At 31.8% G+C, this 25998-nt stretch overlaps 1 protein-coding gene across 3 annotated transcripts in view; it reads right to left on the bottom strand.

Moving 5' to 3' along the window:
• The window catches only part of LOC148282756 (cyclin-dependent kinase-like 4), a 43940-nt gene that overhangs the window by 10384 nt on the left and 7558 nt on the right, over window positions 1-25998 (bottom strand). For all 3 annotated transcript variants that reach the window (XM_088224618.1, XM_088224619.1, XM_088224621.1), the window contains one exon: window positions 7334-7523. In XM_088224618.1, the coding sequence (XP_088080744.1) occupies window positions 7334-7523 (190 nt within the window). The remainder of the gene's footprint in view (window positions 1-7333; window positions 7524-25998) is intronic.

The following is a 25998-nucleotide window of genomic DNA, read 5'->3' as shown; positions in this document are numbered from 1 at the left end:
AATAATCCCCCCACTTTCACCGCGCGCATTCGTGATGTCGCCGCGTAATGTTGCACGATGGGAAAAAATATAATTATAACACAAATGTAAAGTAAAAAAAAAGCAATCTGCTAATTTCTCTAAAATTTAATTGTGCACGCGGAAATATTGATTGACACAACAGAGTAGAAAAGTAAAGGGTCAGTAATTAAATTAATATATAAAAATAAAATATAAAACAAATTTTATTTGACATAAAACGGATATTTTTATATCATGTTAAATAATATTTGATGTTTTGAAGATAATGTCGGTCAAATGTTCACCACAGAGTTGTTTAATCCAAGATCCAATTTTCATTAATTCTCTCATTAAATGAGAAAAGTAGAGTAAAGAAATTTACTACGCTGGCAACACTAACGAAATTTCCATTTTGTTTCTTCGACAATCTGACAGATGGAAAAATAATTCAATTTTGAAGTAATACATTTGTGACATACACATTCATTTGCTAATTACACATGAAATGTGATTGCATCCTGTTACTTTAAGATCCTAGCAGTATTTCTACACTTTAAAAGGACACAACACGGCATAGTTGAATTTAAATCAGGAGTTGCGTACTGAGCGACGTCTACAAAGAAACTAATGGGCCAAAACGTAAATCTACTCATTTATGAGTAGTTGAGTCGCCTTCTGTTTGATGTGCGTAAGCGGTTTCTGGACTATTCTTCATTCTATGGTTGTAAGTATATAAAGTCAACTATGCTGAGGCAGAAAACACTTCATTGTATACAATACATTCATTGGTACCTAACAATATCACAATTATCATCAGTAATTAATTGAAGTATTGGTAATCTATTTGCGAACTGATATGGTATATGTGTAATTCATTACGCATACACATACACATTGTCGGCCTCGTGGTTCAGTGGTCAGCGCGTTCGCCTACCATGCAAGAGGTCTCGGGTTCGATTCCCGACATTCCAATCAAAAACAGTTTTTATTTTAAATTAATTAGGTTTTTTTTTATGTACTTTTGCATCTTTTGATATTTACTTTTTGTTTTTTAGTACAAATTTTTTACCAACTCATCTTTTGACCAGTCTGTTTTTTTATTGGCTCGAAGATATTGTTTTTAGCAGTAAGTATGTCAAAGTATTTATTCTTAGTGGGTACTTGAAGATTTTAATAAATTTCTGGTTCATTTATGGTTATTGTGGCCTACGAATTTATTGTGACCTGCGAACTTTAGAAACTGGAGAATAAATTCGAGTCACTTGCACATCAAATTGATGCAAACTATTAAAACTATAAAACATGGGTATTTTTAGATGATTTAAGTGATCACTTTACGCATTGTGTAACGTTTACCGATCTGCGTAGTATGTGGCATTATTATGGGTATTTATTTTATTATTTGTTAATTGCATGATTTTGGTGACATGTATGTGGACGGATCGGAAAAGCTAAAAGAATATTTCAAAATACGTTTTTTTACGTTTATCTTATTTCATTTATGAAAACATAGACGTTTGTATTGAAACATAATAACATGTAAATCAACGTACTATTTTGCCATTTTCAAATACCGTTTTTTCGAAATCGCGCCAATCTGTAATTTTGAGCAAAACCGACAGGAAGGTAATCGGTCTTTCAATTATTTCAGTGCCAAATACGGCGTTTGTTGGCAAAAAATAATAGTGTAGGTACATACTTGCTGTGCAAAAAATAAATTATAAAATAAAAATAAGTGTTCGACATGTAAAATTGCAAGAAAATACTCCTAACAGCTTCACTAGATACAAAAATACCCGTTCTAAAGCTACTTGTATAAAAATATACATAAGAAGAATATTTCTGCATTACAATGAAAATAAAGAAATTACGAAAATTATAATAAAATAGAAAACTGAAAAACAACGATAAACTAAACTAATACTAAGTTTCAGCTTCATCTTGCTCATTCCCTTTCCACATCTAATGGTGCATAGGGCACTGCATACACTGTTCACCTCGTAGTGTAGCGGTCAGCGCATTTGCCTGCCGTGCAAGAGGTCTCGGGTTCGATTCCCGACATGGTTGACATGAAATATTTATTTACTAAGGTGTTTTTACGCTTGAATATTGCATAATCCCTGGACTGGCACCTGAAGCATAAGACTGATCATCAAACTTTTCAAGATACGCTGCGATTGGTTTACCAATGCAGTACCCTATGCACCATTATTTTTTAAATTTTTTTTTTACAATGTTTGTATTCTTTTTTTTTATACACAATAATGTTCCCTCGCTGGGGTGTTCCGTGCCGAGGGAAACATTCTGTTATATGTAAAACATGCATCAAATTAGTTATTTAACATAATAATAAAATAAAAACGTAATTAATCTAATTAACCTAACTATCATTAACATAATAAGCAATATAAACTAAAATAATCATAAAAAACATAACCAATTTATAAAGCCCTGTAGACCAGATTTCATAAACAGAACACAAATGTTTACCTATTTGACTTGATCCACTCATCGATCCGTGCGCAACCCACCTCCATTATCGATTTCTTAATAGCAATTTTATATTGTGAGTACTTACTAATTGTCCTTATGGATAATGGAAGTAGAGTATACACTTTAACCGAGTAGTAGGCCAATCCTCTTTGACCGAAAGTTGTATAAATTTTTTATTGTTTTTGCGGCATCAGGGTGGAGTATTTTTGTTCGTTTTTTTGTCATGTAATATGTTTTTAAAATAATTATTTTACGTTTTATCTTTATTTTAAATTGTCTTAAATTTCGCGGCCCGCTGGGAACTGCCATAATAATACCTAACGGCACAGAAAAGGTTAAACGGCAAAATATTTCCGTCATAATTTAGCCGAGTTTGTCGATCGCTGGCCATACAATATTCAAATTAAATTCCCTCACGCGATATTCCAATTATTCCGTTACATATTTAGTCCATAGGACGGAAAAAATCTGCCATCCGGAATAATGTTATAAGCATTTTTTTAATACAGTAGACGTATTTTATGGGTTGACGATAGATTAATTATGAATTTTATTATAAACGTTGCTATTTTTTCTATGGTTCTGAGGTGTATCCCTCTCTCCGTCAGGACACTTACTAAACTAACATTTAAATACCAAAGTGCACCGTAATTTTCACTATCAGGGCCTCGATTACAATGGGAAGTTAACAAAGTTGTCTTTAAGTAAAACGACATTTTCTGAACGAAATTGTGTTCATTTGTATGATTTTTTTAAATTTAAAACATGTTCAATTCGGGTTAGCGACGAAGATACTTATTTTTTTATACAAATATACAAATTGTTGTAATGATAATTATATTATACTTTATAGACAATTGAAGGTAACTCTGTTAACCCACCATTGTAATCGGGGCTCAGAAATATTCTCATGAACACCTAAAAATGTATTTTTTCATCACGTTTTCTATTTATTTGCATCTTATCGTGCAATACAGTAACATATGTATAATTTGGTGTATCTCTGTGTAGCGAAAAACCTGCAATGTGGCGAAATATCGCCATGAAGTGAAAAAAGTAGTCTGTACATTTTTAGTGTACCCTGTACGTTTTAAAATAAATGTTAAATGAGAATTACTTTTAGAAAAGAAAATTAATTAAGAAAATCAAAAAACCGGAAATGAATGAGAAAAATTTAGACAAACGATATACATATTTTTGTATAGTATTCATAATTTAACTAAGTACAGGTCGAAAGTCAGACAATTAATATTATTATAACATAATAAAAAATAGCATTTCTTTATTCAGGAAACGCTTTAAAATATTTTACTTTCTACAAAAAATAAAATATTTGTCTTCTTATGATTTACCGTGGACCTTAAGTGAATCCGAAAGCATCGTGTTAAAAAACAAGAAACAAGTTTTAATAGAGTGGGGTTTGAATCTCGTTCCTGTGATTTGGGGTCTGCGGCACTCGGAACCCATCTCGATTCGATTAATGACATTTCAACAATGCTTCCTTGTGGAAAATAGGTTGTATTGTGAATATTCAGTATTTGGGTGACTGAATATATTAAAAAAAAAAAAAAATTTACCATTGTCCCTATAGAACTAAGAATAATCCAGAAGGAGCGTAGAATCATATTTGAATACATCGGAATGTGTCCAATAATACCCCCACTATGCCCTACTTTCACCGCGCGCATTCGTGATGTCGCCGCGTAATGTTGCACGATGGGAAAAAATATAATTATAACACAAATGTAAAGTTAAAAAAAAGCAATCTGTTAATTTCTCTAAAATTTTATTGTGCACGCGGAAATATTGATTGACACAACAGAGTAGATAAGTAAAGGGTTATTTAATAAGAGTAATTGAATGAATAAACATTGAACTTAAAATATAAAACAAATTTTATTTTACATAAAACGGATATTTTTATATCATGTTAAATAATATTTGATGTTTTAAAGATAATGTCCGTCAAATGTCCACCACAGAGTTGTTTAATCCGTGATCCAATTTTCATTAATTCTCTCATTAGATGAGCAAAGTGGAGTAAAGAAATTTACTACCCTGGCAATACTAACGAAATTTCCATTTTGTTTCTTCGACAATCTGACAGATGGAAAAATAATTCAATTTTGAAGTAATACATTTGTGACATACACATTCATTTACTACTTAGACATGAAATGTGATAGCATCCTGTTTCTTTAAGATCCTAGCAGTATTTCTACACTTCAAAAGGACACAACACGGCAAAGTTGAATTCAAATCAGGAGTTGCGTACTGAGCGACGTCTACAAAGAAACTAATGGGTCAAAACGTAAACCTACTCATTTATGAGTAGTTGAGTCGCCTTCTGAGACTATTCTTAATTCTATGTATTGTCCCTTACTTTTTTCGTAAATGACATCAAAATACAAAAAAACATCGTAACAAAGATTATTCGTTTAAACAATCATATTATTAAAGAGCCATGTAGTGCATTCCAAAAACGAATAGAACCTATACATTGTTAAATTTATGATCAAAAATTTGTTTAATAAAATTTTTGGACCGTGTTATTTCGAAACCATGTTCCAGTGTACATGTTTTACTACGAGAACCTTTAATTATTATTTCAGTACGATTTGTTTGGTATTTAGTGGTTTCGTGTATGCCATGATTTATAATTCATGTAAAAACATGGCTGTTACTTGTAGACGGTTGTAAGTTCTGTAGTTCGTACTCACAATTTGATATGTAACACGTGTATTGAGTTGTATTCGAATAGTTACGTTACTTAGGAGCCGAGCTGTAACAGTATTAATCAAAGAAACCTGGTATTTAGAAAATCAATTTTCCGATAAATTTCTAATCAAGTATCTTAATCACATTTTTTTCTATGGCAAAAAAGAATTGATTTTTAGAGTAAGGAGTACCTACTCACAGTACGGGTATATACTTTTGTACCATTATTTTTATTTGTCCTGTTAGGCTTTTGGAAGGGTTGTAGTCCCGAGGTAATATCGCGGATTCCGGATCAGAGGCTTGAATCCCGCTTTGCCACAGTTTTAATTAATAATTGTTTTTTTTAGGTATCCAAAATAAAACTATTTTATTGGATTTTTAGTGACGCGTTTCGTCTTGTTGGGACATCATCAAACTGACTCGAATTAATTCGAACTAGAATTAAATACTATAAAAGTGTTTTATTTTGGACACCTTACCAAATTTCACTATGGCCGTCTACCAATTATAAACAATAAATAAATAATTATTTTATTTAAACTGCATATTAACAGAATATTCCCACTATAAACATGTAGTCATAAGGGTACAAAAATGTATTATTAGGTTACGAAATTACAAAAGTTTTGTATATTTTTATATATATATAATTCCTCTGTACGTGTGATGTCACCGTACTCCTCTTAAACGGTTTAACCGATTTATGTGCGGTTTTCAGAGAAACAGAGATCGTTGCGCTGTGCGTGTTCGTAGATATTAAAATCTTCAACTTTATATGTAAAATATATGTAAGGAGCATAAATGTATTATTCATCGATCTACCAGGGTTGCATTCGAGGAGAATGCATTTGCAAAAAAATGGAAAGATGTTGGTTTTTTGGGTATAAAAAAGTTTTCAAATGTTTACAAACAGCATTTGTTTTTTGTAGATCTCAATCAGATTCTTTCCTTAAATTCCTTATAATTTCTACCCATTTATTTTTTACACTGGATTTTTGGTAATACTGAAATAATATTAAATTCAATACATTTAAAAAAATTGTATTCCTACATAAGTACACTCTTCTGTTGGTGAGAAAACCGGAGTTCGACGTTTGCAAAAATAATGCCATATTTGAAAAAATATTTATTTTATGTTTTGGAATTCAACCATGAACAAGTACCAAGGTACCAACTTGGATTCGTTATTTGAATGTGAAAAATTTTTCATTTTGAAATTTAATCACAAACAAGTATCTAGGTACCTACTTATCAATGAAAAGTCTTTTGCCAACGTTCGGGCAGGACAACGTCTGTCGGTTCCGCTAGTATTATATAAAGTTATTCAACAACGTCACAAATACACAAGTTATCAAAATTATGAATTACAATTCGCAAAAATTAAGGTACATTAAATAATAAATTTACTGTTACCTTTAAATTGCATATGTGGACAATGTCCGTAAATAAATAAATAGCAAGAAAAATGAACATAAAGTTCTTTTATTATTTATAAACGCCTTTAATGACATTATTTACCCAAAATAGTATCTAGGCCTAGGGAAATGGGATATAAAAAATGTTTTCTTACACGCGGTAAAAATTAGAGCATTTAATTGTACGGTGAAGTTCCTCGAAAATGTATGAAAAAAAGAATAAAAATGAACTGTGTAACATGTTTGCCGAATCAACCAATGAAAGAGTGTTCAACTCACCAATCAGCAGAACTTATCGAGATGGAATTGTGATGTCACGAGCGGAGCAATTTCAAAATTATAAAACTTAAGAAAATCATAGTACTGATAATACGGTACATAAAAATTGTAAATATATCTTTTTGGGTTAGTTTAATAGTCTTTTAACAAATAAAAAATTTAAAAAAAAACACCGAACTTCCTGATTATATCTTCGAATTGTAGAGCTTTTGCTCTAAATAAATTGCGCAGACGGTATAGTCTGACACTATTTTGTATTTACCATATTTTGCGAACGATAAGACGCATCGGGCCATAAGACGCACCCCAATTTTCGGTTGAATTTTGAGAGCAAAAAGGTTCGTCTTATGGTTTGAAGACTACGGTAGTAATTTATATTTAAATATATAGATACATAAATTAAATATGTGACCTAACCTAACTCTTACCTTGAGCATCCGTATCTCCCTGAGAGCTATCTTTCTGATAAGAGGGTCGTCCTCGTTCTCCACGAACTTCTTGATGGCCACCAGCTCACCTGTGTCCCGGTTCCGGCACTTGTACACCAGGCCATAGGAACCCTCCCCCAGCTTGGAGATTTTCTCGTACCGCTCCATCAGGCGGCTGCTGGCGCGGGACCTGGAAAATCCCACATTTCGTGATCAGGGTGGTCTTTCTACATGGACCCCCTAGGTTGATTTCGACTTGCTGGGGGCTAAACTAAAGCAGCCATTTCGTCAAAAGGCAAAATCACAGAACTCATTGATGCACTGAGCTGTATGAAGAAATGCCAGTAGAAATAGAAGAAAAAAAACATAATTTTATTTAAATCTAAGTTTAAAAAAATTGTGTTGTATATTCTGTATAGTTTACTAATATCGATAATTAATATATCGCGGAGCCGATAAAATATGGTCATAATAAAAAAAGCATAATTTCCATAGGAGCGTAAAAACTAAAATACAAAACCTCGCACCATGAAAACTTTAGTGTATTATGTAAAAAAACAGAGTTTAGAGATATGAGCATTTGAAGTTAGAAACTTCACTTTCAAAATTGATTTTATGTTTGTTTTAGAAAATTTGGCATAACCTACGGGCTTGAGTTATCTTTATTTAATACACTAATGCACCAATAATATTTATTTATTTATATAAACGCCCAGCGGGCATTTTTAAGGACATATTTAGACATAAAAAAATATTATAAAAGAAAGTAGAAGACACAATGGTTTATAGTAGACTTGGTGGGAGTGGAAGCGGGAGAGAGGGGTTTGAGGTCTTACATAGGTCTTGCATATCAAACCATCCATTTTGACAATGTAAGGTAAGGTTTTAAGGTTCCAAATACCAGTCTAGAGAGTTAAAAATTTTACGGTGTAAGAACATTTAAAAATAAAAATATTTCAACCATAACGAGAATCTAATTTTAAACCTCAAACGCGCTGACTTACTAGACTGGGAGGCGGACTAAGTAAAGTATATTTATATAAATTTATGTATATTTATACGCCTCCACTCATTTGCAAGTAATTTTGGCTCTTAAAAACAATAACAAGAAACGGCGTTTCAGGCGTTTTCAGGCGTTGCCTAGTATGTGAAATATTTCAGTCAAAAGCATCTCTTCACAAAAATAGAGGTTTCAGCTATTTAACATCACGAAACTCAACAAATGAATGAATTTAAAAAATATGGATGTTGAAACATGGGCAGAATGATGAATGTTACACAGTGTGTAAAGTGGGCACTTAAACCAGCCAATGACAGGTCATAAGCCCCGTAAATGTCTAGACTTCCATATTCCCTACTTTAAGGTATTCTCCATCTCTGTTGTAATTTGTTAATCTTAATGACTCCCGAGGGGGTGAAATCCAGTCTTTTGTCTACAAACATTTGGACAAACTCAAATATTGTAATAACAAGAAAGTTAAAGAAAATACGCATTATTGAAACGACGAAAGAAAACATACTCTGGAAAAAATATGTAATGTGAGAAAAGTATTTTAGTAATGCCAAAAATAAAGTCCGGTAACTACCTAAACTTACTAAACTTAGTTATTTATTTATATTTATAAATTGAATACCTAAATTTTAAAATATTGCATAAGCAGGTTTATATATTTGTAAACTGCAAAATGATTTACTTTACGAAATAAATAAATACAAATGGAAAAAAAAGTGCAATTAAATGAAAAAGAAAAATAATAGTGGGACTTGAACACAAAATACCTAAATGAACCAATAAATTTGAACTTGTTTTATGTCGAGAAAACTCATTATTTTTCTTTCGTTTAATTAATTAATTCATTTAAAATTTAGTTACATTTTACATATACTCGTATTTATGAACTTATTATGGCTTTTGAGGTTATGCCCGTGTTAAGCCATAATAATTAACAGGGAAAAATACATTTAATTAGAAGACGTAATGAGTAATGACATATTATTATACTACTCCAAAAAATAACACCGAATACTCAAAAGAAATCATACATAATTACATACATAATCTAGAAAACATAATAGAATTGCGAATTAATATAAAATTAAAATAATTAGAGAGAAAAATGTTTAATTACATGAAAACGCGTCCTTGTAAATCTAGGTGTGTAGTTTTATAATTACAGCCCCAACGAGACGCGAATCTTCATTTAATGATTCGCTGTAATTAATTTTAGTTTTCAAAAAGATGCTAAATAATAATTGAATGTTATTATAAAAATTAGATTAATGTATTTTCTCTGTAACTGTGTACAATTTATGATATACAAATACATGTCTACACGCAATTCCTTCATCTCGGTTGAAATGTGCATATTATATCCAGCGTCGGGTCACGAGAACCCCAGGCAAGATTTGAATTTTGCGCCCCGTGATACTTATTTTCTAGGAAGATAAAGAGAAAAGAAGGCTGTGGGTCTGCTAAGTGCGCCCCCTCAGGGTTGCGCCCCTGACAGCCGCCTGCCGGCCAACCCCAGCTACGACGCTGATTATATAAAACTTAAATACTTTGCTCTCTATCGAGATACCGGTATTTTAAAGAGATAAACAACGTTATAAAAATTAAAATAAAAGCACTTTGTTTTAAGCCACTTATTTGTTTTATCACCGATCGGTTTCTGAGCTACTACGCGCTCCTTTCACAAGGTGGGATTTACAAATGAATATAATCCTATTTTATAATATCAAAAATGTTCACTCTTAACTTAACTTAAGCCTCCCTCATCCCTCACTCTTATATACTTTTACATATACAATATATCACTTGACATAAATAAAGACTGAACGAGAAGTGATTTACTACCTCATGTATTAATTTGCAAATTATTCATTGATAAAAAAGCGCGTAGTGGCTTAGAAAGCGGTCAGAAATAAAATAAATAACTAGTGGTTAAAAACAAAGTATTTTGTACTAAGTATTGGGTATTAACATAAGTTGTGTCTGTTTTTTTTTCCAAATAAAGAGAACAAGAAGACACAACAAAAAAATATGCATCAAATTAGTCAATAATGTATTCTCCTTCATTATTTCAATAATAAGGCATCTTCACCGCACACTGCACAAATATCGCTAGCAGCTTTGGCAGCATTATTCCATCGATTGAACGCAAACAGAAGGTGGTGTCGAAAATGACCACTTTCGTCTACTTGACATTCCATGTTCAAGGCTTGTAATCAAATTAAATAATACATGTAACCTAAATGCAAACACAATTTCTTGTAGAGCAGAACATTTTCTTTCGAATGACGTAACCTTTACTATTTTGTTTCAATTTTGGTGCTTATTTTTAAAATTGGAAAAAAGTATACAACTTATGTTAAATCCCACTTAAAACCTAATAATGAATAACCATAAAGTTAGTGCTTCAAATATACATTTTAAGGTGATTCGATATTTCATTGAAAAACAAATACGAAGGTCGTTTTAAAACGAACTTTGATCATTAATACTCAGTAGGTAGTAAGTGTTATTTCAAATATGTCGTGTAAATTGGGCAGAGTATTCTACTTGTACTGTACCCAAATATGTACTACATATATATTATATCTAGTACATAAGTGGTGTGGAGCCATTTCGCGAGCCGAATGGACGATACCCGATAACATCTCCGTTATGTACCGGCGAACGGCGAGTGGTTGGAAGTTGGAATACATTATAATATATTGTACTGTAAACCATTCTATAACACGGTCTCCAACGACACGGTTTCGCTCTAACATAATCAAAACTTTGCAAAAACCCTCTTATAACACGGCTTCTCACAACACAGTTGTGATGTATGTCATCATCATCATCATAAGCTCGACAGCCCTGGGGGGGCCTTGGTTGAATCCAGGAGTCTCCTTCACTCTTACCGGTCTGCTGCCCTTCCTCTCCAATTCCTCACTTCCAACATTGTCATATCTGCGCTGATGCAGAGATGTATGTATATTATCAGAAATTTAATTAATGATAAATTAGCACTATAAAAATCAGGACGATCGAGATTTACTGATGGAAGGAGAAATGGGCTACGCAGATTTGCTGGAAATGGCTTCAAACGTTCAAATCGATTTCGTGGAAAAGAAAAGTGAACAAGATTGTGAAAGGAAATAATTGACTTGAAGCTAGGCAGGCATCGCCCCGCCACAATGGATCTTCGCTGGTCGCAGTGACGTCAGGAGCTTGCATAGCCATGACCTCCACGACTATGAATGAGGCAGGCTTCGTGGCGCAGTTGGTGGACGGCCAACTATGAAACTGGCGTTGGGGGTTCGATTCCCGTCAGTTGCCAGAAAAAGGACAACAAAGATTTTTTTTCTAAATTGGTTGTGGAGTATTATTCGTTATGTCCTTCCATATGCTTTCTTTCCTACCTGCTGACGAACTGCTGACGAGTTTTTAAATAATTTAAAAAAATATGTATTTGGACTCCTGTATACGTGTCATGAACAAGACTAAGGTACTTGGAAAAAGTCGTTTTTGTTTTTTTTGGAAATGGGATGTTCGATCACTGATTTTGGTTTATTACCTTTATGAGTCCAATCACCATTGTTCCAAAATCCAAGAATAATGGCGCGTGATAACTACTTTTAACGAAAGTGTGGATATCTGTTAAGGATATTCCATCTTTCCTGCATTTTGCTTCAAGATTATGGCGTTGCAAACCGAAAAATGGGCACTGAAATAACAGATGTTCGATACTCTGTGAATAAATCATCGCATGGACAATAGTCATCATTCCTTAATTTAAACCTATATGGGTAACTTCTCATAGCTCCGTGTCCGGTAAAAATTTGGGTCGTTTCGAAAGTACTTTGGTGATGACGACTCAGCGGGTAGTCTCATCATTCCCTTTCCGCACCTAATGGTGCATAGGGAACTACATTGTTACACCAATCGCAGCGTATCTTGATCATTTTGTTACATGAAGGTAAAGTAATTAGTCTTACGCTTCAGGTACCAGTCCAGGGACTATGAAATTTTCTGATGTGAAAACACCCTTTTCAATAAATACTTCATGTCAACTATGTCGGAAATCGACTACAAGACGACAAGAGAACTAGCCAAGCAATTTTTTTTTTCCGATTTAAGAAGCCTAACATTCACAGGGAAGCTGAAAAATTGTCTGTTTCAGTACTAAAAAATCTACAACAATCTTTTAGGAACAGCAAGGAAACCAAAGTTCACAGACTTTAAAAGATTTTAAGAATAAATACGATATTATCATGAAACAAACAAAAACGTTACCTTTCAGCTGTGTCGAGCAGCGATGAGGAAGAACATAATAAAATCTAGATTTAACAAATTATAAAAGTTGTTTTTTTATTGTTTATCACATAAATTACACATAATACATTTTATTTTTTATTTTTTTATTTATTTAACTTTTTGTACATAATGTTATTTGTACATTGGCGGGCTTATTGCCAAATGGCAATTTCTTCCAACCAACCAATAAAATAAAAGTTTTATTTTTATTATTCAAGTTACAGAACATATTCAATAGAAAAAAAAAGAATAAAAATTTAAAGATATATAAAAATAGAAATAAACGTATTTGTTTATAAATTACCTTAAATCGAAACTATTACTCAATGGGAAAAAGGAAAAAAGAGGAAAGAGGAAAAAGGAAAGGAGGAGAGATTAAGGAAGAGAAAGGAGATGTTTCTTCAGACGTGATTTAAACAGAGATAATGTAGTAACATCTTTGATGGTGGATGGGAGATGATTCCACAGTCGAGCCGCATGGACACTATATGAGTTAGAGAAGAAAGAGGAATTGTGTATGGGTATTAAGAGAGTGCCTTGAGAATGAGAACGAAGAGGTAAACCATGAACTGATAAGCGTTGAAATTTTTCACACAGGTATATAGGAGCGTTAGGACTATGAAGTACATTGAACAGAAGTGAGAGGGAGTGATAGTCTCTCCGCTGTCTAATTTTGAGCCATTTCAGTTGCCTACGATAATCAGAAATGTGGTCATATTTCCTAAGACCAAAAATGTACCTTATGCATGTATTCTGAAGTCGTTCAAGTTTATCGAGTTGCTCACAGCTTAAATCAGTCATGGAAACATCAGCGTAATCTAGAATGGGTAGTAGTAATGCTTGTACAAGAGTGCATTTAGTACTAATGGGTAAGAATTTTTGCAACCTTCTAAGTGAGTGTAGACTGAAAAATATTTTGCGGCTTAATTCATTAGTATGAGCTCGCCAGCAGAGATGTTCATCCATTAGTACTCCTAGATTTTTTACGGATTTCTTACGGATTTTACTCGTATGTTCATTACTATATTTTGGCCCTTTTACATTATTTTTATATATTTTTTTTAAATTAAAATTTATCTTGTTTCTATTTACTTTATATTTATTACTGAATATAAATATATTTATTTTTATTTTATTTGCAAATTCTAAGTGCCTAACATTTCTTAATTGTTAAATTGCGTTTATTTTGATACCGATAATGTACTTAATCAGTAGCTTACACCTCTGTGGTATTTTTATATTGACATTTTTCGTTTATATATATTCTTATTTTCTGTATACAATATATGTAAAAACTGTTGTTTTTTTTTCCCAAAAAAATAAATAAATACTACATTTTTTTGTAAAATTTTGAATGGCAAAAATCTGTTTTGCATTATTTTGGCATCCAACCCACCTTTTGACTGGTTCTGCGTCTAATGCAACACGGCATTTATACATTATAGGAACCTATCTATCGTGCTGTAGGAAGGCTATCGGCATACTATTTTCTGTCATGTACTGTACGATGTACGTAACAATGCCGGTTGACCACTGGTCGATAGTCCTTGTACACAGAACTAGTCTTCCTCGTTCACAGTTTTCATCGTCGTGATGTATTTGTATTCACATAGGAGCAATGAGATCTGCATTATAACAACGACACGCAAGCACAAAACTTCGCCGGAAATGGGAACCTTGTGCGAAAGATTTAGTATCGCGGAATGGTAAATAATAAACATGGAGACCTTTGTTAAATACCAATCACAAAAATAACAAAAGGTTTTATTGCGGTACAATAGATTTCTTTGTTTCAAATTTGTCATTTTGAGGGGTTGAAAACAGTTTTATTAATTTATTATTATGGAAATCATCGTCTTTAACAAAATACAAGGCATAAAATATGTAGCAATTTAAAGAAACAAGACCAATCAAGGGTGCTATTCTGAACCGCTCTCGGGTATTTTGTATCTAAATACACGAGATAAGTGGTTTGTCTACGGCCGCGAGAGCGTTTGGAATACCAGTCCAGGGCAGCGACTATGAACGGCTATCGACATCGGTATATACTGAAACGGTAAAACTAATATCGTTATTTATGTATGAAAGTGTGTATATTTGTATGAAAATTAAAAGTATCTTCGTCGGTAGCCGGTAATTGAACATGTTTAGAAAAAAAAAATGTAAACATATTGTATTTTTCATACTGAAAACATAATTTTACTTTGTAGATAAAATTGAAGATAAATTTTAACTTTCCATCAGAATGCGTACCCTGGAGTGCTATTCTGAACCACTCTCGCGGAACGAGAAAATGTTTTTTTTCGCGTATTTTGTATGTAAATACGCGAGATTATGCCGCCGCAAGAGCGTTTGGAATACCAGCCGAGGGTAGTTATTTTAATTTACCTATTAACACTTTTAAAGCGCGTGTTAACGTACTATTAAATATTATTTAAAAGGGTGTTTTCACACTAGAATATTTTACAGTCCCTAGACTGGTACCTGAAGCGTAAGACTGATCACCTTACTTTCATGTAACAAAAATGATCAATATACGCTAATTGGTGTACCAATGCACTGCCCTATGCACCATTAGGTGCGGAATGGGAATGATGATGATGATTAACGTACTAAATACGCGCCATAAAATCGTTCTCTACGGCCGCGAGAGCGTTTGGAATAGTAGCCTGGGACTAGATTCTTACAGTATAGAACCACCTTTAAAAGCGATGTATCACGTCCACCCTGCCAGAAATCAAACCCAGGAACTTAAGAATGATAGGCGAATGCACCAACCACTACACAATGAGGCTGATTTTCACCTGAGAGTTTCCATCCAGTTGGAAACACTCGTTTAGGGTTCTGGTTATATTTCAGTCTGAAGGAAGAAGCAGACGATCAAAGAACTTCCTCATCAAAAATCAAGACTTTGATGTTTAGACATTAGATTATTTCTCTTTTTTTAAACATGCGTAGTATTAAATGTTATATTTAAAGCACTAACTTTGTGGTTATTCATTTAAATAAAATAAATATAAAACAGCTTTGTTTTTAGGCACGTATTTTTTATATTTCTAGTAAACAATTATCTAATTCCATACCATCGAACATTAAACCTGCTTTCTATGCAATAACATTGTTAAAAAATCACAAAGATAGAGTTCCTAAAAATCTGGCAAATACCTATTAAATGGCAACGATTGCGATTCTATCTACATTTAAAATCTAATATTACAGTAAAAGAACACTTAATAATAATATTTTTTCTGAATTCGCAAATAATATTAATAAAGACACTAGATTAAAAGTTCTTCGTGTTGAAAATAAAATATTAAAATTAGACAACATGGAAATCTCAGAAACTAAAAAGCGATTCATGATGAGAAAAAATATATAAATAACCAAACAAACAATATTTCCTTTAATTCACTCCTGCCTATTATTCCATTTTTCTTTAATGTAGGTATGACACGCTTATTGAAAGTCAATATATAAATTAATAAACAAAACAACACAAAGATATACTCAGGTTTCAATGTATAATTACACATTATAACAATAATCTAATAGATTAACACAAATAAAATAATATGTCAGTTCCATATACAGCTTTCTTCCGTGTACTCATTTAGTCCATAATAGGCCTTTTTTAAAAGTACGCCTTTTATAAAAATGTTGAATTTATTGTTCGTTATAATAAGGACACTGTCGGGTATTCTTTTGTAGAAGCGTACGCAGTGCCCCACAAACGATGTGCGTACCTTACATAGCTTTAATTTCGGGATTACCAATTTGTCTTTACTCTAGTATTGTAATTCTGTTTATCGCTATTTTTTTTAAAGATAGATATATTTTTACGCACCTACATAATATTCTCATAAATATATTGGCTTTATACCGTCATAATGTTTATTTTTTTAAAAATATTGGTTTATTGGGTTGAATCTATCGTCAGACCTAGGAAAACTGTGCTTTTAACAAAATCTAGCCTGTTGTTATCTAGAATTATATGTATGTCAACATTTCTTACATTAGGTAAAGCAAATTGAATTCATTTTGTTTTTTTTTTGCATTTAATATTAATTATTAGCATCAAACCATTTTAGAATTCTCAAAAGAGTGTCATTTATTTCTAGAAAATCAATAGCTTTTCTATTTATTTTAAATATAAGAGACGTGTCATCTGCAAATAGAACTATGTTTGATAAATAGTTTTAAATATGGTATACACCTCACTTCACACTTCCCATCTTTAAAAAAATGACATGACAAAAATAGTTCAATTAGATTAGCTCCATATATATCGATGTAATATTTAGTAATCACCGTTAAAATGAAATAAGATAGAATTCACTAGTTAATTATACTTTGATAAAGAAGCTTTTGTAGCTTTGAGACCAGCCGGTAGAAAAAAAATAGTGATTAAAATCAACGTTGTTTTATATTTATTTTATTATTCGTATTATCGTTTAATTTTTTGTTTATTTGATTTTTTATGATAATTTCTTATGTTTCTTATTTGTATTAGAAACGCGCCGATAAACTTTAATTTATTATCAATTATTATTGAATAGTTTCGCGCGATTACAATTTCGTACACTTTTAAATACACACAAAAATTTCACGGATGGATTAAAACTGAAATAAAAAACTATTATTTCTATAATTTTTGGTGCATTTTTATAGAATGTTATTTATTATTCATCAAAAAAATATAATTTAGATGATCGTATTCAAATCAATAACGGGTTTCAAATCTATATACATTTAGCAACACTCTACTTTTTTAGTTTTATTTTGTCCTAAACACTTGTTTTTAAGTTGCGACAAGTAAATTGCCCCGTATCGGTGAAAAAACTGACTCTACAGCTAAAATAAAACATTTTTATGATAGTAAAATATACGGAACAATAAAAGTACCTGCTTATTATAATACACTAGCATATAAGATTTTAGTATGACGATCGTAAATGTTGTTTAGAGTCATTATATTTTCGTATTTATTATTCACGTTATTTATTATTCGATTGTCATATTAAAATTGCTTACAACTGCACCTCATGCACTTTAGTCAATCATAATAATACGAGGTACATAATGTTATATCTGACGTGATATTACTAGAGGAAGTAATCGTAATACGTTTCTACAAACAGAATTTTTAAATATTTCAAAGTATCGGTCGAAGCAATGAATGTTTTATATTCTAACGCTATTTGTATTCGTAATAAAGGCCAAAAGTAGCTCCAAATAATAATTTTATTTTTGATTGACTTATTTTATAGAAATATACAGTAAACAATGATTAAATTACATAGTAAAGATAAGGTTGAAAGACAGGCCAGCGAAGTTTCTAAATAATAAGCATACTCGTACACATTAAATTATAGGACATTCTTAAATGTGTGAGTTCGTATGTATATATACAAATGTAAGAGAGTGTGTTTGTGTATATTTGTATGTGAGTAAGTGTTTAGGTGTGTGTAAGCGTGTGCATAATCAAAAAGCAAGTTGGAGTGTATCGCAGCCATATAGAATGAGTCGTAATTTATTTTTTATGCTGTAAATAGGCCACAAACTTGGTGATTCAAAAAAAAAATACATGTCAATAATATAATCATTACTTAAATAAATGTAATTCCAACCACGCAAAAGTAGCCGCACATTTTATAAACACTATTTTTATAGTCACGTTACGTCATATTTTTATGTCTTAGGTTCGTTTTAATATTTTAATGGTTTTTCAAAAGCGATGAGTGATTTTTACGAGTTTTTTGTTTTATTTAATTTGATATATCAGTTATCCCTGACAAGCTTCCGTGACCTCAGAATTAGGAAGGCAATAACAGCGAATATTTGCGGAACACAAAACGATACAACGATACCTACAACCTACTACGCTTATGCAAATACATAATACGCCGTTTTCGTTGCCCAAAAGAGAATCCTGAAAAGGAGAAATCAATAGAATACAAAACACAGAAAATGAATTAGTCTAAAAATAGAAAGATATTTCCAGTTCTATTTACCCCAAAGTATTGATATTATAAAGGACATTGTTGTAAGACGTCACTTCCCATTATAATACAAAATATTGTTTTACGTAATAGGAAACGTCAAAAAGATTTTTTTAATTTGTTAGTAGACTATTAAACTAATCCAAAAAAAATTGTTAAATTTTTTAAATCGTATTATCAGCGCTATGATTTTTAAAAGTTTTGTATTTCTGAAATTACTCCGCGTGTGACGCCGGAGATTCTCTTACGCTTATTCTGTCAGTTCTACCAATTGGTTCGCTTACGGTAAGCAAACCGGATAATTTACAGCTCTCTTATCATTGGTTGGTTCATATAAACCAGTGACGTCGTTCAAAGAATTAGTTTTTTTTTTTTAATATTTTTTTTTGTACATTTCCAAGAAACTTCCCGGTTCAATTTATTGCTGTAATTTTTACCGCGTGCAAGAAAAAAAAATTGCATGCAATTTTCCGTAGAGCTGAAATTCCTCGTTGTAGTTTTTTTTTTTTAATAAAATTTGTTTATAAACATTAAAAAAAATATTTAATTAAAATCATAAGCACCGCTCTCGACAAAATCATCATCATTAACTAGGGCACTGCATTAGTGCTCTAACTCCGGGGGATATCTATCAGTTTTGTTACATTGATTATTGATATTAAGGTGATCAATTATACGCTTCAGGTGCAAGTCCGGGATCAATGAAATATTTCAATGTAGAACCACCCTAGAACCATGAATATATCTGTCCACCCAGCCAGGAATGAACCCAGGACCTAAACCGAAGCGGACTTATGTCTTTATTTCCTTTTTTAGGGTTTTTGCCTGAGAGTAACCATTGAGCTGAAACGGACCTTAAGAGGATAGGCGGTTTCTGGCATTTTTGATGAAAAGTTATTTAAATATTTTTTTTCACCACTATTTCACAAATGCCTCACCGATTCTGTGCGAAAAAGACAACTGCGCGTTGTCTGTCTGACTAATTTTGTTTAACTGAAGTCGAAGTTTGGCTGTCCCGTTTTTCGCACCCAAAAAAAAACCGATTTGATTTTGGAATCGAAAAGTACATTTTTTCGTTTATTTATAATTTTTTTAATCCGATAAGGTTATAAATACATGTCGTTGTGATCGTAGAACAACGACGCATTAAATTTTCTTTAACTTTACATGAGAGTGGTTTAAATTTTTTTTGGCACTTTAACTCATAACTTGATTAGTACAAAAGTACATCATTTGATGCTCGGGTTGCACTTTAACTCATAACTTGATTAGTACAAAAGTACATCATTTGATGCTCGGGTTAGTTACATAAATATTTAATTTTTAAAACCTGGCAAAAAAAAGCTTTTTTGTTACTTTTTAAAGATTAAATATAAAATGAAGTCAATGTCGCATTTTCGCACATCAGTTGTTGTTCTACAATCCCGACGATATGAAATGTATGTAACCAATTTATTTTATGATGTTATGCGATGAATCCGGAGTCCACTGACTGCGAATGCATAAATAGGTGCATAATACACCTTACCGTTCGCTATATTAATATAATACTACCGAGTTTAGGTCGAGAAAAATCGAAAAATATACTCAAAAACATTCTTACATAATAAATGGTATAAATTAATATAGTACAACTCATAGAATTAAGAATAGTGTAGAAACCGCATACGCACATCAAACAGAAGGTGACTCAACTACTCATAAATGAGTAGGTTTACGTTTTGACCCATTAGTTTCTTTGTAGACATCTCTCAGTACGCAACTCCTGATTTGAATTCAACTATGCCGTGTTGTGTCCTTTTAAAGTTTAGAAATACTGCTAGGATTTTAAAGAAACAGGATGCAAACACATTTCATCTGTAATTTGCAAATGGATGTGTATGTAACAAATGCATTACTTAAAAATTGAATTATTTTTCTATCTGTCAGATTGTCGAAAAAAACAAAATGGAAATTTCGTTAGTGTTGCCAGGGTAGTAATTTTTTTACCCTAATTTGCTCATCTAATGAAAAAAAATAATGAAAATTAGACCTCAGATTAAACAACGCCGTGAGGGACATTTGAACGACATTACCTTTAAAACAACAAATATTATTTAACATGATATAAAAATATCCGTTTTATGTCAAATGAAATTTGTTTTATATTTTAAGTTCAAAGTTCATTCATTCAATTACTCTTTTTAAATGACCTTTTACTTATCTACTCTGTTGTGTCAATCAATATTTCTGCGCGTACAATAAAATTTTAGAGAAATTAACAAATTGCTTTTTTTAAACTTTACATTTGTGTTATAATTATATTTTTCCCATCATGCAACATTACGCGGTGACATCACGAATACGCGCGGTGAACGTGGGGCATAGTGGGGGGATTATTGGACACAGTCCGATGTATTCAAATATGATTCTACGCTCCTTCTGGACTATTCTTAATTCTATGCCTTAACTGAACTAGTAGGTAGTAATATTATTGTTTATTTTACATAAAAAATTCTGCCTTAAAACAGATTGTATCTAGTTAGGCAGACTAGACATGATCCCGAGAAATCTATCACCTAACTGTGTATGTAGTAGATAAAGTCAATGTTACTTTTGTTAATAAACCATTATTATTATTAATGTGTAACTGTACAACCGACATTAGTATTCTCTATTCAAGTGTAAATGAATATTCATATTTATAATAATATAATTTTTGCGCCATTACCTATTTTACATTACACCTTATATTTATTAGACAATTAATGCAACTAATTACGAGGAAGTCTGAATTGGACTTTAATTTTTTTATTATAGTATGGGATAAGTATAAAATAATTGTCTGTCGACTTTCCAATAAATAAAGTAAATAAAGTTAAATAATATCTCGTGTAGAGTAGAGACATGCGCTTAATTATTTCGGTGTTAAATTTGTCTTCAATAAAACTCTTCAAGTAGCCATTAAGCCCATTGTGTGCCTAGAGACTATTCAACATTTTTCCTTGATTTTTTAGTGTGATAGTGTTGTCGTCTGATATTATAGTTGTGTATGTCAACATTTTCGGTTACAGTTATGTCATCGTCTTGTGTGTTTTCCATTGAGTTAAATTTTTACCGTCCTTATTTTCGACAAATATTTATGTCAAACAGGCGTGTTTTTTCTTGATGTTCACTTTTTTACGCCTTGCTGTAGATGGTAGGCAATACGTTAAACATCAAGTATTACAAATTGTCTACAACAGGCGCTGGGAAAACGCGTATGGCACAATGTTGACTTACTTTTACATGTTTATGTTGTACAAGAAAATGTTTCAATAATCTGATTTGATAAAAGCTAGTTACGTGTATTCTTAAAATCAAGGTGAATGCTATAAATGCCGGGCCATGATTCTTAACTTACACATTTACCCACAAAATCGTTACTAAATTACGCCAACGTAAACTTATAGAAATAGTTTTATACAATCGGTAGTTCTAAAAATGTTATTCACTTAATAACTTTAAAGCTAATTGTTCTTCACATTTGTTTTATAATAATAATAATAATAAGTCTTAATGTTATTAATATCTGTACTTGATCTCTCAAGACAGTAAAAACTGAATTGAGGCCAAAAAGTCATTTCGATTTTTTTTCTACCACGCATTTTTATCATTTTTACCACCCAATATATGTGATATAATACCCAATTAGGTATTCGACTCTTAATTATATAGACAGCTAAAATTTTTTTGGTCAAGAGTTTAAACTTCAAACCCACTTTTAAAATATACCGTGATATTTTGCGCTAATCTAATTAATCGGTTTACAAAAAAAAATTAATACGAAAATAGAAAAAAACCATCTTTGATTTTAGGTATTTTAATTGCATTTAAGGTAAGTGTCTATGTTTATTTATTTATATATATATATACCCAGTGGGCATTCACAAAATATTCAATATAGATTTAGAGAGTATTTAGAAGAGTAGAAGGAACAAAGTTGGAATGGAAGACGGTTTCAATTGAATTTGATTCAGGGATCAAAAATCAATACTTAATCATTTATTAGCACACTTTAGCTAAATCTAGGCGGTAAAAACCATCATAAGTATAACTTAAACATTTGTAGCAAATAATTGATTTATATAGTTTTTAAAATTTTAAATTGTATCGCTAGAATAAACATGAAAACAAATTTGAGAGATTCAATACTTTTATATGGTTTTTTAAAATTTATTTTTACTTCCATGACCGAATACACTAATTCAGCATCAATGAATAATAAATACGTATAAAATAATTGGTACAAATCATTAAACTAACTCTCACCTGTTGCAGAAGAATTTCATGTAAATCAGTCTTAAAGTTTCAAACTATTACTGTACCTTGTATATTTTTAGATATTATTTATACAAATGATAATACTAAAATAAATGAGTTACTTCCGTGCTAACAGTTATACCGGAAATGCATTAAAAACGAGGCAGAAGTCTACAGCTGCTCGCTTCATATTTCGTATCTAGGCAACGAAAATGGTTTTAACTGCCATTTACATAATGCTAAACGATTCAAAACAATCGATTGGGGAATATCTTGCCAGGATATTAATAAATGCAATTCCCCTTCGAACGATGCTGGTGGTCCGATTATTTGTAAAACAGTTATTAAAATGTTAAACACATTGCAAATCTGTCACTCTCCGTATTCTAAATTTAAAACAACCTAACAGATGATGGGAGATTGGTTGTTGGAAAATACATTTTCATACACATCAAGACATTTTATAGAAAACTTGTTATTTTCGGTTGCTAATATTATTTATTTATCAAGTTTCGTTTTATTCTCACACGAAAAATCTGCACAATTTATTTCCTTGGTCTGACATAATTTCTCTAAAATCTCTAAAGCTTAGAAAATCCGTTGAAAAAGTTTTAGTGACGTAATCTGTGAAGAAAAAGAAGTGTATTTTTCATATACATATTATTTAAAGTTGTATTACAATAATTATAATAACAATCTTTGTTAATCTTAATATATACAATAAGATAAATACAACATAATAAAACAAAAGTATACTCGGTTATATGGTGGACGTATTGCCGCCAACAATTTCTTGCATGAGCAAATGCTGAGAAGCTCTTTATTGGCCCAGTCTAGTATATCCTTCCTGATCCCAAAAATTTAGATAAATTTAAAGAAATGTAATTGCAGAAAAATCCACTTTTTTAATATATACCTTGCTTATTGTAAGCAAGGTAAAAAATAAGCAACTCCTAAATAAAAAATATATAAAAAAATTCTTACAGTCTGACCAAAAATAAAAAAACTATGTAATAATAATGAAAATATTTTATTTTTTTAAAGTTAAGGCTGACATATTTTTTTACAATAAATATATTAAAATTTTCTCTTAAGCTAGGGTTTCCTAGGACAGCGGTGACCGTATCTTAACGGCCGTAGTGAACGGTGATGCGGTGGACAGCCGTCGTTACGGTGACTAGAGAGTGGTTTCTTAGGAAAACGGTGTTGTTAAATGTTATCAACACCGTTTTCTTGGGAAAACACTCTCTAGTCACCGTTACGACGGCTGTCCACCGCATCACCGTTCACTACGGCCGTTAAGATACGGTCACCGCTGTCCTAGGAAACCCTAGCTTTAGGTTGCCTCCCTAGGTCGACTCCTTAGGTCGACTCCCTGCATTGCATTAAAATATTTAATTATATGTCTATAATACTTATTAATGATATTTTAATGAACCTACGTAAAGTATCGTATTTTATCATTTAGTACGATACTAGAATGAAAGAAAATTTCATAAATATCTCACCGTTATCTGTGTTTCAAATAAAGAATACAGTATCTAATGCATTTTTGTCGGCGTCGCGCGTCGTGGTGTAATGGTCAACGCGTTTGCCTACCATGCACAAGGTGTGGAAAGGGAGTGATGATGATGATGAATGGATTTTCGTAGGAGAGGTTTGAAAGACTAAATGATTATGTATATTAGTGGGAATATTATTTACATAAATAAAATATTAAAAGTGCGCATTAGGGGATGACGGAAAGACAATAAGAAACCCCCTTATACGGAAGATGTTTATTTGTGTAAGTATTATTGGTTTGTTGCCAAACAAAACAAGTAATCAGGGCACTTATTACAAAACTCGGAAATGCCTAATCGTTTATCGATATCTATGAATAAAGTCTTCGTGAGATACAGATTTCATACACTATTCGAAAATATGGTTAGACCTGACAATACCGATAAACAAATTCTGACTCCTGGGCTGGTATTCCGAACGCATTTCCAGCGCGTTATAAAGCGTATTTAGTAAGCAAAAACGCGCTATAACTGCGTTTGGATTACCAGCCCAGCTGTTCTGAACCGCTCTCGCGGCCGTAGAAAACACTTTTATCTCGCGTATTTATTAATGACTTACAAAATACGTGAAATAAAATATTTTTCTACGGCCGCGAGAGCGTTTGGAATATATCCCCAGGAGTTGTATTCTGAGTCTTCTCTACCCCCTCAGAGAGTGATTAATTTGGGGATTTTTATTTTTTGCATTCGTTTACACTTTTCTTCATATCTGGCCACACCGATAATTAAACGTCAAATTAATATGAACACGCGATGATTTTCATTTGAAACATTATTGCGACCATGACCTAACACAATTAATTAGGTTAAATTGACCAAACCGTGTTCGTTTTTTTTTTCTGTTTTATACATGATTCTTTTATCATCATTCTTACTTTCCTTTAATCATCCTTTACCACTCCTTATACATTTCCTTCTTTTCATTCCCACTATCTCCTTGTTTTGTCCATATTTATTTTAATATATAGAACCTATATTTATTATTTATTATCATATAGTTTAAACTTTGAGCAGTCGTCGCTTTATTACAGTATTATTTAGTGAATACATATAATTGTATGGCAGGCCTTACTATGTATACATTTTATATAAATTTAAAAAATATATTTATTTAACCTGTACATCTGTTTGTATTCGAAATAAATAAAATAAAATTTGACGTTTAATCATCAGTGTGGCCATTACATGAAGTACAGTGTTGTCGCATTAAAAAAAAAATCCCCAAATTTACCACTCTAGGGGGTAGAGAAGATTCAGAATACCACCCATGAGGTGCTATTCTGAACCACTCTCGTGGCCATAGAAAACACCTTTACCTCGCGTATTTTGTATATAAATACGCGAGATAAAAGCTTTTTTTACGGCCGCGAGACCGTTTGTAATATAACCCCTGGGGTTCTAATTTGAATCTACCTAGAGAGTGGTTAATTTGCGGATTTTTATTAGAAATTAAATACGTATGTAGAGTTTTAAACTTTTTGAAATTTTATAATTTTCTCTCTGTATATGATGTTTTTCATG

This window comes from Micrasema longulum, unplaced genomic scaffold (assembly GCF_059751315.1).
Source record: "Micrasema longulum isolate JH-2025_06_02 unplaced genomic scaffold, ASM5975131v1 h1tg000299l, whole genome shotgun sequence".
Lineage (NCBI taxonomy): Eukaryota > Metazoa > Arthropoda > Insecta > Trichoptera > Brachycentridae > Micrasema > Micrasema longulum.
Note: the sequence above shows the minus strand (reverse complement) of the source record. Positions and strands in the feature narration are given on the sequence as shown.